A 16,219-nucleotide genomic window follows, 5' to 3' on the forward strand; every position below is an offset into this window, starting at 1 on the left:
GCTGATTCTTCTACTCTTAGAAATTTCATTGGTGAAGCCCAGGTTTTAAGTACAATATTATCTGCTCTGCTCCTCAGCAGCCCTCAGTAAAAGAGGGAAACATCTGAAGTCTGACATTTCACTAATATTATTCAAAAGAATGTTTTTCACACTGGGTGTGATTATTGTGCTATCTGAGATTTTGTAATTAAGTGATGGTGTTAGTAGGTTTTGCACGTGTGGTTTAATGCAGTAACCAGGAGAAACTATTTTTACCTTTTGTCAAATGAAGTCATAAAAGCACTGAGACATCATAATATTTCCAAAGCTTGCTACAATCAAGTTGCCTTTTTATCTGGTAAGACATATGCAGTATATACAGTATAGACCTCAAAGTTCTGGACCTGGGTTGCAAATGAAATAATTGCATGTGTAAGTTTCGCACCCGGAACTTCCAGCAGCACCTCTCTTGCACCCCCTCCAACTCCCCATCTACACTCCCTGGCTCAGTCCTCGCTAAACTGGGGGGGCAGCCTCTTTCCTTACAGCAAGGCTGCCAATTCCCTCAGCAAGGCAACTTACACCAAATACACTGCATATTCCGTCTCTCTCTCATTGAATAGGATCTTACCGAACTGCGGACATATTTTGTAGATCATGTGCTGTTCTTTGATGTGTCCTGTGGTACAGAATACACCGCCGTGCGTCAGGTGACAAGGCAGCAGTACCTGTGCAGTTCCATTACAGATAGCTCTTAGGGGTGGAGTGTTAGAGAAGTTCAGCAGACCCTGAGCAAAGACACCATAGTGACACTGAATAAGAATGGTGATACTGTGTCATTGTCTGATACTGTACTTCCCAAATTCATTGTCAACGGTTCACATTTTTTGCTAAATGCAATAATGCATTAATGTTATTTTTTAAGTTAGCCACTTAAAATGGAATTCAAGTCAGTTAAAAATATGTTATCAGGTTTCAGAAATTTATATTTCTCGTTTCACAACTTCTAGTGTGCTCTTGTTAAAAAGACTAAAAGGGCAATTGATGGACAGCATTTTATAAATTAACATTTCATGTGATTTTTTTGGTTTTTGTCGTTGTTTCCCCTGTAATATACTGTACTTCTTTGGGATACTAGTTTATCATCCTATAGTTCAGCCTGTAATAGCAAAACCAAAAAGTAATATAAGTAAACAGCATATACTGTAATACGGACAAATGTGCAAAATATACAGTATATATACAGTATATATTCCCAACATCCATATCTGGTAACAGTTCCAAATGCTGTCTTGGTACTTTACCAGAATCACATATGACCCTTCAATGATACAGTCAGACAAGGCTGTATGCTTCATCAGCTGACACTCTTTAGCAGAAATAGGCATTTTTCCTAAATCATTTGAAAGATACATGATACATTATGTGTGGAAAACAAATTAAGACTCACACTAACACCAATATTAAAACACAAGCTTTGTAAAGTGGCAGAACACACATATTCCAGTTCATGGAGGCTGTACTTTATCTCATGATTGTTCCATTAAAAGTAAAAGGACTGAGAAGGGCAAATGTGCCCCCACTCCCCAAAAGAAGAAAATTCTCTTTTTAAAAATAAAAAAAAAATAAAAATAAAAATACAGAGTATATAAATAAACATGCTAAAACACACTGCTGCCTTTAGAGTCCATTTTCAATCCTCTTTCAATTAAAATGTCCCTGCAGGAGCTTGTAGGGTTGAGTTTGGGGTGAGGTGCAGAGAAATAAATCAGTGCAGTCCAAGGAATAGTAATCCTTGTTGAGCATTTCGGGCTGATTGATATAAATAACATTGTCCTCGCCATCTGTCCAAAGAGGGACCTTTCCAGTTAGTGTTGAGCTGCAACGGCAGAATAATTAATGAATGGTGTCCTTTGTGCTGGTAATAAAGACAAGACAAATTATGTTATAATCCAACTGCTGCTCGTTTGTCACAGCCAAATAAAATGTCAAATAAAAGTGAGGGGCCACTGTGTTTGTTTAATGGAGTGCAAGCTACCTGTTCTTATAGTTGACAATTGAAAAAATGTAATAAGCTCCCTGCAAGCTAAATGTGCTAAAGTACAGGGAATCGCGTTCATCACTCAGACACGCTTGTTTCTGATTCAAACAAAATTGTTGTAGATGTTGTACATGAAAAATTGCATTCACCTCTTTTGTTATTTAAAATAGAATTACATATTTTGGCATCCGTATGAATATTTTATGGATTGATACTCTAAAACATTGTGTATGGAACTAAAACATTTGCGAATCCTGTAATAGTTAAAGAAAGAGGTGAAATTCTAAACCTGGGAACTATTCTTCAGATTAATTAATTAGCTCACATTAAGGATAATGGAGAAATGATAACCTTACTTCATTAATACCCTGGGCAAAGCATTATACAGTAGGCGGAATGTGTTTCTTTTTTGCAACGGTATCATTAAACATAAAAAATAGTATTTCAGGTATTGTCAATTTGGATATTAATTTAATTTTAAGAGCAATCTGCATGTTGTGACATTTAAATGTTGTCTCTCTTTAATTGAATATATATTCTACATTTTCATAGCCCCTGGGAGTTTGAATATTTTAAAATCTTACTGAATGGAATCAATATACAGCTAAAAGTGTAGTGTAGTGTAAAAAAGGTGTTTCAGACAGAATTTGCTGAAGATGACTGAATGGCCTGACTGGTGTCTGCCTAATGGAGGTCTGATTGATTCAGTGACCGGTCTGAAAAATAAGGAACGTGGTTCCTGATTGGCCAAGATCAATAAGTTGGCTAGGGCAGATGCCAGATATGCAGTATACACTAGTAAGGAAGCACTGTTATATTTCAGTATGGACCCGTGTTAGAGGACTCATTTGGCACTGAGCCTGTTACAGAAGGCATCACCCCTCCCATGGAATCTGGATAGTGCTGAATTCTCCAGCAGCAAGAAGCCCGGCCTTTAGGCATAGAGGAATTCTGGCTGGGAAAGTGGCAAAGTGAGGCTCTGAGGACAGAGCTTCTGGGATTGATCATGTTACACTCAGAGCTCATTTAAAGTCTTTCATTAGAATTTGAAGAGCATCTATTATCTACTGCCTCAGTCCTATCAAGAAGAAAATATAGACATGGATTTTCTTTTCCCATTGAGAGTTTTTTTTTTCTGCATGTGTTAGTGTAGAACAAGTACAGTATATAACAAAGATAACTCAACAGGTCAGGAAAAAAAAGTTTTAAGGAGAACCAGCAGTACCACCCCAGCTAAATGTGGTGTACAAGTTTCTTCTCTCACCAAAGAGAGGAGCAGACACTTAAAAAGGTGGTTCATCCCCAGCCAGCAGTGGATTCACGAAAGTTACCTTCTTTGGTGTTTGGGGATGGGGCACATATTCCCTGCTCTCACCTTATGGCAAGGAACAATTACTTAAATAATAATAATAATAATAATAATAATAATAATAATAATAATAATAATAATAATAATAATAGACAGACTGAAGAAGAAGGTTTTGAGTCTGGATTCGAATGCATTCAGGGAAGATGACTCTCTGATATCCTTGGGGATAGAATTCCAGAGCTTTGGGATGCAGCAGGAGAAGGCCCTGTCACCTGTAGAATGCAACCTTTTTTTATCAGGAGAGAAAACAGTACCTACTGTCCAGAAAGAGACATTGCAATACTTCATATGCTGTTTGGGGTTTGGAACACTGATGTTTTAGTGAATTCATAAGGACTTAATTCTGTATTGATTGCAATACTAAATGATTACTATTGCCAGGTTTTTAGGATTTTAATCTGTGTATAAAACCTGCACTACTGTGGGTTATCTATACTAGGAAGGAAAATGTATGTTTCAGGGGTCTGGTCACTGGAGGCACATGAATGTGAAACTTTTGAAAACTCAAAAGTCCACAAAGATTTGTATTGAAACAAAGAATCGAATGAACATTAAAAATGTTACAAATCAGAGGAGGCAGTTTCACCCATTTTACTCATTGTACTCATTACCTGTAGTTCTGTCTCATCCAGCTGTCTTTTGAAAGGTCCCAAAGAATCCCACCACTTTGTAAAAACATGCTTCTAATTCTGAGTCCTGAATGCACTTTCTCTTAGATTCAATTCGAGTCCTAGATTTACTGTTGATCCTGAAGTAGTCCATAGCATTATCATTTCGTTATCAATACCTTTCAGGATTACACTACATATATTAAGTTTATATATGTTTGAAAATGAAGAAATTATTTTATTATGGGTATGTAAGAAAGAATATAAAAAGAAAAAATACTTTTAAAATTTGACATTATTGAGTAATTGTTGCTGACATATGATATGTTCCTTCTTAACGTGCAAACAATATACTGTATAATGAGCACAAAAACACTGTACACTGGAGACTTTTCACTCGGTTTGAACAAGGAAGGAGTAAGAATTCTACATTTGTGTACCAGTATGTTTTAATAGATATAGACTTGAAAGGAAACGCCTACAAGAGGACCCGATTCAAAAAGGTTTCTCACTGGGACACTTCAGAATCAACACTAAAACACAAACCAAATGGAAATTAAGGGGAAGTGCATTTAAAATATAGAACAGGAGGCACTACTTTACACAGAGAGTTGCTGTAGCCTGGAATAAACTACTCCGTTATGCTGTCAGAGGCAATACCCTCAAACCTTTGAAGAAACCGCTGAATGACTTCCCTCTGCATGTGTTATGTTCTTGCACTAAAATTGCGGCATTTTGGCTGACGTTTGTTTCATTTAGTACTGTAGGTACTAGATAGAATACAGTACTTTTCTCACTTAAATTCCTTTGATATTCACAGATGCACTACCTTAGCAAAGCGGACCATTTTTTCAAAGATTTGAGTTTTAGACAGACTTTGCCAAACAAATAGGAAAAATTGCTGTGCTCTCATTTCCCCTTATTCTCCTGGCAGAAGTGACCTAAGTACTGTTGCTTCAAGACAAAAGGGAAATTAAGGTGTACAGAGTCCCTCTTTATTTTCTTGTCCGGCTAGTGTAAATTGCTTGTAACTAGACCTTCCTTGCTTATCCAGAGACACTGATTTAAAAAATGAGCTCTTATTTTGTCATTTATTAGATTGGATTTTCAGTTTTGTTTCATTTGTAATCTAGCAAATAGCTGCATAAATTTCCATAAGACAGGACTGCGGTTATTTAAGAGTGAAGCGTCTCATTTTTGGTTGCCATAATCCTTGGTTGCCCTATTAGCATTAATTGTCCCTTAAACTCTGTCTTTGTCAGTGCCTGTAATTAATCTAGTGCTCTGACTGTGCTCCTCGCTGCAACACAGGAAACCAGATCGTGGAAAAATGAGTTAAGCTGTAGCATGTTCCACTGGGGATCACCTATGGCAGAGGGCAGCCCTGCTCTTTCACAGAACATGTTCCGTCTGTAAAATTCACAAACCTGGCATCCTTACAGGCATCTGCTGCCTGCTCTAATGCCAGTTCACGGTATACATACAAACATCTGCTTCCCTGCACAAAGGGGACACACAGCACTTGACAGGTCTATGTTAGCAGGGCTTTGCTTTGCCAGTTCTTTATACAAAAACCTTAATGCTTCCTGTCAAGCCATTAGCTGTGATACGATCAGTGCAGGCCCCATTAAGCCATCAGTGTCCACCTGTGATAAAGACAGCCATTTGTTTTCTTAAAGCCCACTTAATGTCCGTTTAACTCAATTTGTCAGGAAATGTAGAACAATTTCCTCTCGGCCTGAAATCTGGTAGCGGTTCAAAACCGAGGGAGCAGGAGGTCAGAATACATATTCAAATTAAGGATTAAAATGCCTCTTGCATGTAAAATATCATGGTGTGCAGAACAGAATCATATTTTTTTCCACATGGTGCTGATTGCTGGACATTAGTGTTACCACTGGATGTCACGTGTGTAAGTCCCTCAACAAAATAGTTTTTTATTCTTATTTTATACTTATTTTTTTTAATCATATAAGCACAAGACGACCTGTTCAGTAAAATAAATCCAGTGCAAAAATCCATACACATTTTATTGCTCTGATGCATTCATTTAATATTTTAACACAATTTCAGATAAATACAATTAAGCACCAGATACCATGAGAAAAAAGTATGGATTGACATATAAATATTAAAAATGCTGCCCCTGATTACTTTCTGTAGTTTCATATGTAATCTTTTTTCATTTGCATTTTCAATAATCAGATCCAGGCACAAATTAATGGGCCATTACCAGTACTAATATTAGTATTTACAGTATGTAAGTAAGAAGTGGTTGCAATGGAGAAGAACCACTTCAGTCCAGTGACAAAAGTCATGATTTGATTTTCATATCTCTGCCTTGATTATGCTTCATTCAAAGGCAGTTGGCAGCTGGACATTTACTACTATTTCCTGAAGCCGTGTTGTAATGAACCAATATTCCTAACAGATATCATGTTTCCCAGATGGAGTAACTTAACAGAAAACCAACAGCTGTCCAGGTTTGTGGGAAATTCACTTGTTATCAGAAAGGGGCACATGACCCTGCGTTAATCCCAGCCGATACGAAACGTATGCAAAGGTTCATTCTCAGAGCTGACAGCCGGCACACATGTGTAGACCCAAAGAGAGAGCAGCACGCCGCTCCGCTGCCTGGTTCTGGGCTCCCGCAGCGCGTGCTCCTCGCCGTGCTGGTGAGAATGTCCGATCTGAGGGCCCGAGCAGGCGGAAGTGTGGCCCGAGCAGTGGCGAACTGGGATTGTTGACATCTGTCGTGGTTGGAGAGCTCAGTAAGCAGGAAATGGGGTGTCACTCGGAGTGCTAGTTTGCTATTATCCTGGCATCCTAATGAAGTGTCTGCAGTGTGCACAGAGCCCCTGGATGGCATCTTAACGCACGGCTAAGCAAAAGCACTTCTCCCCCTGTCAAAGTCTTCCATCTGCCTGCTCCCTACTGCACCCAATGGAATGGAACTGTAATAGAGCACACCGCTTAGGCTCTGGCAAGGCATAAATGAGCCTATCAGATATGTAAAGAAAAAAAAAGCCTTTTCTAAATTATTTCACTGGTGCCGTCACCTGGAGTTCCACAGGCTGAAACTGGTCTTTTTACGATTCTGTTTCTTTTGGTTTAAGACAGATGTGACAAATGTTTAGTTCTGTATTCAGTATATTTATCTATATATTTATGATATATTTATAAAGGATCGTATGCTGCAAAAAGCATCATTTTGGATTCTACGTACTGTACATATGTATCTGTGCAATGTGTTCGTTTTCATGAAAAAAAGTTTCTCCTGTGTCTGCTGCACATTAAAGCATGTTTCCTTACATGCTCCCAGTAATATGTTTCCTTATATCCCAGTAATAAGTGTGGGTTACTGTGCATGATTCATCTGTAAAATGTTTAAGTACATCTTTTCTTTATAGAAGAGTATAGGTTAAAATGCATAATTTAAAAAAGCATTCCATACCTGACCTCTATCTATGCAACATGTACTGTTTTTGAAGATAGGATGATGATTGCTTTCAGGGATAGCTCTTTATCATACATATCTATAAAATATATATAGAAACAAATAGTCGTCAAACAGAGGCTATTACTGGGCAAATTAGAGCCAACTCCTGAATTCGTCCCTTAGTACAGACTTAGTGTGAACAATTCTACCATCATATCCCAGTAATAAGTTTTTTTGTACATTCAGGCAGTTTTGTGGGGATTTGAAATGAAGTTGTTTCTTTGGTTGGAAAGGAATTTTGTTGTTATGAGCTGGGCAGAATTTGTAGATCGTAATGAGGATATCCTTATCTGAGGTTTTATTATAGGAAGGGTTATTGCAATTTAACACCAGGACCTTTTCAGTTTTAAAAGTGTTCTACATTTTTATTCCAGAGAGTTATTAAAGAATATTATTTTTCATCAATTATCATTTTGAATAAACTCTATGAGTAACAATGGATATGTTATCAGTGGTATAAATGTTGATTACCTTAAGAGCTGTGAAAGTCTGGAACAGCTGGATGAGATCTTCAGATCCCTGCACTACTGAAAACTAAATGAGACAGATGACCCAAATGGCCTCCTAGCATTTGTAGCCTATGTTATACTCTTATGATTTACAATCAGCTTATACAAAGTGCTAGTTATGCCTGTCAGGTTTTACGCACCTAACACATAACAAATCTTTTTGTAGTTGTACACTAACACATGGGTCTCAAAATGAAACCTTTTTAAAACATTGTGAAATCTCAATGTACTCAATGTAATGCCCAGATGTAAGGGTCGTGTGTAGGTGTAAATATCATTAATCCTTCCTTGTCAGAATTAATTTAATTGGTTCTATCCCTGTACTTTACCCATCATAAAAAAGGGAATCAGGTGTGTAATGATCTTGTATAACTTTGGGTCATCACAAAGCAGGATCCAGCATACAGTATGCAATACTCCCTCAATGAGAGCTGTAGAAAACCATACAATTTTCTATCATATATATTTTAAATTAGAACAGTACATAGAAAATTATAAACTTTTTTGGCGAATGGGATTTTTGGACCTTATTGAACAATTCAAACATTGCATCATACATAAGGTTTGCCATTGTACCAGATTCCCAAGCACTCAGAAATTGTTTTTAATTGTATACGTTCTGCTTATTCTCTCATGCCATCTGTGAATCTAAACGAATCTAATACGAATTGAATTCCCTGGATTCAAACTTAATGAGATAAAAATTGTCTGCACACCTTTGACATTTTTTTGTGAACAACAGTAGTTCTCATTTCTGATGTTAGACCTTTTCTGATGTGTTAGCTAGAGAAAGAAGAGAGTGATTCATCCTATCCACAGATAACACTCTGAAAGAATGTTATTTGTATTTGCCCACTGTCATACCTGGATAAATAACTGTGCCAGATCTCCCAGAGCCCTGACAAAGGAAGTAGGTAGTTAACCACATTACCAAACACAGTATGATGGATGCAGCAGGTTTTTCAGGGGGCAGAGGGCAGGCACTGCTCTCCTAAAGGAAGATGGATGAAGCTCAGGTTAACAGCGAACCAACTCCTTCACTCAGGCATGTTTTCTTAGCTATAAACCATCTGACTTCCTGTTGAGAGCACAGAATCTGTTTTGTGGAAGGGAATGTTTGATGAGATTAGTTTTGCACACAAGTGAATAGTATTTATATAATCATTATCCTTTTTATCTAAATTATCTAAACCCATAGTAAGTTTGAAGCTGAAGTTATTTCAAAGTAACAGTGTTTGTAGTTTTGCATTAAGCATACTATAGATGAACAGCCTGGATTTAAAACATCACTTATACTTATATACTTTATAGCTACAAACTGGAAGTTGCTTCACAACACAAACAGAAGCCTTATGTGACAAGTGCTGTTTTAATTTATAATTATCTACATGGTGGGGATACATTTCATATGACCTAATCTTTCAAATTTAAAATTGTGACATTTGTTCTATGAAATGATTCTTGGATTCTTGAACATTTTACAATTTTGGTTCTTTTTTGGAGAAACTTAATACAGATTGAAAAATAACTGCATGTAGGAAGCACAAAGTCAGACACAGACAGCTGATTCTGCAATAAACAATATTATAAATGTCTTGCAGGCTAAATGGGCAGTCAATCCCTCGATACCCTGTTACCTTTTGGCCTTTGTTTCTAATCCATCAAAGAACAGTCAGTTTAATTTTATCTAAAGTGTCCTCAGAACATATACCACAAGTATTTCAATATACTGTAGGGGTACATTAAATAAAGATGAATGATTTTAAGAAATCCATTTATTTTGTTCTTCAACATTAAAATTATCACTTTTTTTCTACTGAAGAAAAACATCTTGTATCAATGTGATCGTAAAATCTTGTCAGTGGAGCAATGTTTACTTACCCAAATAGATTAATGCTTTAAAACTAAGTTTTATTCATTTCATTGTGCAGTGCTCTTGGGTTACAATACACTTTGTTGTGTAATTCAGAGCACAAATTTACAAATCGGATGGAAATAGCAATGTATCATAGAGGTACAGTATTCTTCATACAGAGACAGTGATAGTAATATAATGAATATAATTAACTGAATCCAGAGTTTTCATAATTAATATAAGAGGTGATCACATAACAGGAAGAAGAGCAGAAATTAAGTGTTTTAAAGAAAAATATCTACTGTACATAGAGTGGTTTCATTTGAAATTATTGCAAACACTGAAACTATTTGTAACGGGTAGAATCCTTGCACTTCTTTACCACTACGACACCACACAAGGGGATCCTTCTTTTTGCCACAGTTCCTTTTCATTAGCAAAGCAGAGCGACTGAACACCGTGTATGCAAGTGAGCCGGAGCCCCTCTCTGGAAGATGTGCGCAGTGTGAGCGCTGGTCTAATGACTGTCCCCATTTCCCTCCGCAAGGCAGTACACTGGGGTCTCAGTGAGAGTGACTAAGGAGGCCTTCTCAGTGCAGGCTGAGTGAGTTTACTCTCTTATCTCCCAGCAAACACAGAGAGGATTATTTTCAAAAAAAGATCCTCTGGAGGATAAAGTTACATGGCATCACCTCTCATTCTATAAAGCTTTAGATAGCAGAAAATAATGTTATCCACCATCAGATAGCCTTTGAAAATTCCCCTCCCCCGTTTATTGTTCCAGTAATAACATTTTTTACTTAGGTTATAGTATTTTGCACGCCTGTAACATACAATTCAAAGTAATAAATTAATCTAAAAGGATGCAACAAAATCACATTAGAAGCAAAATGTTACCAGTGCTTGCATTAATGATAAGTACTTATTCATGTTCAATTGCCAAAAATGATCAACAGTGAGTTTAGGACTATTTCACTTACATACCGTATAGCATCCAATTAAATGTGCAGCATAAGCTGTTCCTGAAGACTCATGAAAACAATGAGTAACAGCAATGAACATGGGTCACCGACCTTATTGATATGTGAAATTAAGGTCTTAAGGGTTTGTTAAGGAATATAGTTTATTTTGTTTAGTTTGGGTTTTTTTTCTGAACTCACATGAGTCTCCATAGCATGCCAGACTAAGTTTTAGAAAAATAATTTTTACAAATATAGTCTTCAAGACTGCTGTAGATGCACTATTGGGAGTATACGCCATTGCAGAATTGTCTATGGCTTTCCCAAAAGAACAGCATTGGCAAAAAAATAATAAATAAACAACAAGAAAAAAACCTCAGGCTCAGCAGCTTCGAGTGGGTGAATGGTGATATGTGACTGGTTGATTTATCACAAGAAAAGGCAGCTAGAAAGTACAATTTTCTACCTAGCTGCAAACAATAATTCATAATGATGTCCCTTCTAGATAAGAGACCTTTTGCTGTGTAGGGCTCCTGTGTTAAAATGATCTTGATAAATGTCAGTCTGGCGCAGGTAACTACTTTACACACCATTAAGATTAGTTGGCTCTTTTTCAATGATAACAGCTACCATGCCCTTCTGTGTCGTAATAATATCTGGGTACAAATAAATGCCAGTACTACCGGCAGAGGAGTTTATCATGTGAGATTCTGAATTGCTGACTCAAGACATCACATATTAACATTACTGTTCCTATGGAATACCTGGACACTGCATGACTTTCAGTCTTTACTTTTACAGTGTAAATGAAATGCTGCTTCCCATATCAGTGATTTATTGGTTTATAGTTGCTTTCTCATGTAGTAAAATACATAAATTGCAAATCAAAATGATGTATTGAATTCATGATTCATTTTTGACAGCATTTGTGTGTTAGTACAAGAGATCAAATAATGTATATCGTAAAATACAATTTCGGTGACCATCATAGCTAGAACAATACTGAACTAGGAGATATAATTTAAGTTTCCATTATTGTTACATTTTTCTAACTTTTGTTTTGAGTGTGCATGTAGTCATTTAGTAACTAACGTCAGATCTACTATAAGATCACCTCTGGATTCCATGATTTCGAAATAAGAAAGGTTTTGGAGCCATCTTCAATTATTTTTAATTCTATGACAATGTTACTGTCATGCATGTTTTATAGCTATAATGTAAAATGATAACTTTATAGTGTATAATACATGTATCCTAATATCAGATTGAGCATATGCTTGTTATTCAATTCCTCTTAGTCTGCAAAAACATCTTTATCCTGTTGTTTTGGTAAACAGATATTGAGCTGAAATATAAATCAGTAATGTAGTTTCTCTGCCTTTGTCAAATGTTACAGAATTTGTAACTTGTTTTTTGGCAAAAAAAACAAATTAAATTAAGGTTAAAATTCAGAGTGGGTATTTTTATCAATTATAAATTCAGAGGAATTTATAGTATGGATCATGCTGCAATTAAGAAACTGTGACATTCTTGCTTTTCTGTTTTGCAGAAATTAGAGATTACAACCAGCGCGTCCAGGCTGTCAAAAAACTGCTGTATCAACTGCCAAGGCCTCATCATGACACAATGAAACTGCTCTTCAGACACCTACAAAAGTAAGTTTAACCTCACTTTGTTTACCTAATATCTTTTACTTTGAAAAGAATCTGCATTCAAGAAGAAAGATCAGATTTTTTTTATATAGAAAATTTGTATTCTCAGATCCTTTATCGGCTTTATGTATACCACTTTAAGCTTCTCTCCTTAACAGAATTAGTTTTTGTTTTTTTTCATTTTTCTTAATGTCAAGCACACAACATTACACCCAGTCAGGAAAAGTTAATGTTCCTGTCCCGTGGTGATTTTCGAACAGTCTCCTTGAGGTACTTCTCCGTTTTTACAGCTGATTCTTTTTTTGTTTGTTTGTTGGCTTGTTTGTTTGGATGTGTTGATGGGGAGAGAACAGTAGCTCCCTCTGTTGAAGCAAAACATGTCATTTATAGAGCACTCACATGTGCACAGGGGTCAATATTGTGAGGATACCTGTACATCTTTCTGAAATCATCACCATGCTGGTTGCAGGTTAGGAGAGCATTAGCCTCCAACTTTCAAGATGGTCTTTGTCTTATCTCTTAGTTGTTTCTTCATTCTGATTCAGTGACTTTTGTAATGTAGAGCTGCTATTGATTCTTTAGCTGTTTACTGTGGTCTGAACTCTATAATGTGAATTGATGCATCTCATCATATTTTATGCCTGACCTTCAAACCATGGTACAGTAACTCACCTACCAATCACTCTTCTTCCATATCTCTCTTGTCTATGTTAATTCAGCCTTCTTGCTGAAAGGCTAATATTATCTTGGAAGAAACTGGGTAAGATGTCAGCAGAACACATCCACCGTCACATATTTTATTTCAAACAGCAAACTTTTGAATGAGGAATTTGTGTCTGATAGTTTAGTCTTTTCCATGAAATAGGGTCCCTCATGCACAAGACTTATATTGACACAACAGGTGTGAATGCGTTGTGTTTAAGAGTGCTCATACTGTACTGTATTATATTCAGTGTGTATCTCAGTGAATATGGGTTTATGCGTGTATCAATATATTTTTGCAGTAATGCAAATTTCAGTAAAATAAATATTGTGTAATTGTAATTTAAATTGTTCAGTAAACTCTTATTTCATAGCAAAACATACATTTGCTCTAATGAAGCATCAAAATGAAGCTGATACCACACATTGTGCTTCATTTATCCTAGGATTTTAACAGGACATAAAGCAGATGTCTAATCAGAGCTCTGGATCATGTGGTATGACATATACATGTATGAATTTATTATGGATTATAAGGAAACTGTACAATTTGTTCAGTTTGTACAGTTCCTTCCTAAGTTGTTTAAATATAGGATTTTTCCACTAAACATTCAAGTGGCAAACCTACTTAAAGCTTGTTTTCTAAAAGCATTAATGCTTCATAATGTAATGTTATGTCAAACTAAAGAGTATAATCATTTCTGTACTGTTGTTTTTCATGTACATTTTTATCTGAACATCAGCAGATTATAGAAAAAACTAATTAACTGAAGTCTTTGAACTGACAGTTCAGTAACTAGAAATCCTAGTTACTTTGCTGTAACTGTTATTTTCAGCTGTCAGGAATACAAGTATTTAAGCAGAGTTAAATTTAAACTCAGTAATGTATGAGTATTATGAAATTAGTAAAAAATGCCCCCAAAACACCTGAAAGATATTAACCCTAATCCTAAATTCCTTGCTTTGAATGATTATGTTTATAAATAAAATATGTACAGAATAACTTTATATCTCAGCTCTTTGGATTTATTAAACTCATAATCCTAGTTTCAGTGCAGCTCATAAGAAAGTAATTGGATTTTAGTGAAAATCAAGCGAGAGTCAATGAAATGAAGTAAGAGAGAGCAGGAGAATGAGGCAGAGGCCTGAATTGAGTTCAGCTGAACTGTTGCTAAGCTTTTTTTCCAGTGTTTCTGTGTCAGTATCAGTCAGAGCAAGATGCAGGGAAATATTAGAAGAAACACAGGGCCACAGAAGAAGGCCTTAGGTTCATTTCTACAACACCATGTCAGGCTACCATAACAGAGGTAACAGAACACAAGACAGAAGTACAGTAGCATTTCTTTTTAAGAATTGCTCACCTTGCCTGAGCATAATATCTGTCGTTTTCTGCTCACCTCTTATTGTCTTCTGTCGCTCTACATTGAAACCCACAGTTGTTTTAATTTTTTAAGTGTATTAAGATATTGACAGAGACAGGGAGCATTGGCTCAATTATGTATTTGGAACTTCAATGGCGTTAGCACTTTCAGACAGTACTCTTCAGCATCTTCTTGTTTGCTCTAAAAGATGGTCTCAGCTAACTTTCCTGTAATTGTTTGGTCACTGATGAGGATGGTATTATTATTGGCTGCCCTGCCTATTTTGTCTTCTCATAAAAAAATCACTTACTTTATTTCTCAGTATGTATATTATATTTATTTTAAAAAACATCTTGTGTGTTGTAAAAATAATGACACAAGCTAAAAAATTGGAAGGGTTAAACAAGAGTAAGTTACAGTGTATTTATAATGATGGCCGTTCTTTGGTACGTATTAATGTTCACTGACTAACTAGGGTTTACAATCTTCTCAGTACCATCAGAAAAAGTGAATCTAACTTGCAGTGTTTAATCGAAATGACAAAACATGTCAAAATGTCCTGTATCAACTACAGATTTTTGTAACTGAAATTATCTACAAAATGTGCCACACTTAAAATATGTTTAGCATAGCAAACTCAGTCCCAAAGCCTGCAGCAACCTTTAACAATTTCATCTTTGGCATATATGTGCTCTTTTGGTATTTAGTGAAGATTTAAAGGCACTGACAACTGAAGTTTCCATTTACACAACGTGTTAAACCCTAACCGTCTTATGAAGATACATACTAAATGAACACGAAAACTCACCCTGGTGACAGGGCTGAAGAGTTTCTCAGAAGCTCACTGAGTAGAATATTCTAATTAATGTCATAGGGGTGTAAACAGATACCTGTCCATGCAGTGTATATGTGAATCCTGTGTAAAACATGGTCTAAAATGTACCACAGTTGTCTCATTGTGTGGCCCCTGCAACACCCATGACTGCATGTATAGAACAGCCTTGTGCAGGATCATTATACAGCCCCAGAGAGCTCCTCACTTCCCTCTCATTATCATCAACAGAGGCTCACTTCCATTTTTCTTGCTGAATCTCTTTATCTCCACTTGTGACATATTTTAAGAAAACTCAGATGCGTTTAAAAAGGGGAGAATATATAAAAAATCTTTTTACGTATGTTTATGTATGGAGTATGTACAGTAACAGCCATTTCTCAATCCAGCTGTTTTCAGTCAGCTGTTGTGTAATATATATTGAAATAATACATATGGGCTCTAACAAATTTATTTAATAGGTGTTCAATAAACTTGAAAATTTCTAAATGGTTTATGGTTATTTGAGTAACATTAAAAGTAACTTCAATGCACGTATACAAACTGAAGGAAACCACATCCTCATAAAATTTTACTTATTGACTTATTCATACTAGTTTGTATGTGCCAAAATCATAGCATGAGTTTTCAACAATTTTAGGCAGAAGGTCTTCATTAAAAGCATGTAAATGATTTTATAATAATTTATTTTATATAGCACCCCCCCCCTTCCCCCACCACCACCCCCGGTCCACAAGTTTTCACGGGAGGGATGAACCTCCCCTCCCCTGAAATCAATTTTTCAAAGTTGGGATGTCTGAGGTGAGCATTAGGCTTTTGAAGTCGACACGAACTTGACAGGAAGCAAGGACTC

The 16,219-nt window shown here is 36.2% G+C and overlaps 2 protein-coding genes across 6 annotated transcripts in view; one reads left to right on the forward strand and one right to left on the reverse strand.

Annotated features, from left to right (window-relative positions):
* The window catches only part of arhgap15 (Rho GTPase activating protein 15), a 193,595-nt gene that overhangs the window by 158,493 nt on the left and 18,883 nt on the right, over positions 1-16,219 (forward strand). Inside the window, exon 13 of the mRNA XM_015358384.2 lies at positions 12,369-12,474. Coding sequence (XP_015213870.2) covers positions 12,369-12,474 — 106 coding nt within the window. The remainder of the gene's footprint in view (positions 1-12,368; positions 12,475-16,219) is intronic.
* Positions 1-16,219, reverse strand: part of gtdc1 (glycosyltransferase-like domain containing 1) — a 238,043-nt gene that overhangs the window by 58,241 nt on the left and 163,583 nt on the right. The gene's annotated exons all lie outside the window — the stretch shown is intronic.

Source organism: Lepisosteus oculatus, chromosome 12 (genome assembly GCF_040954835.1).
Source record: "Lepisosteus oculatus isolate fLepOcu1 chromosome 12, fLepOcu1.hap2, whole genome shotgun sequence".
Classification (NCBI taxonomy): Eukaryota; Metazoa; Chordata; class Actinopteri; order Semionotiformes; family Lepisosteidae; genus Lepisosteus; species Lepisosteus oculatus.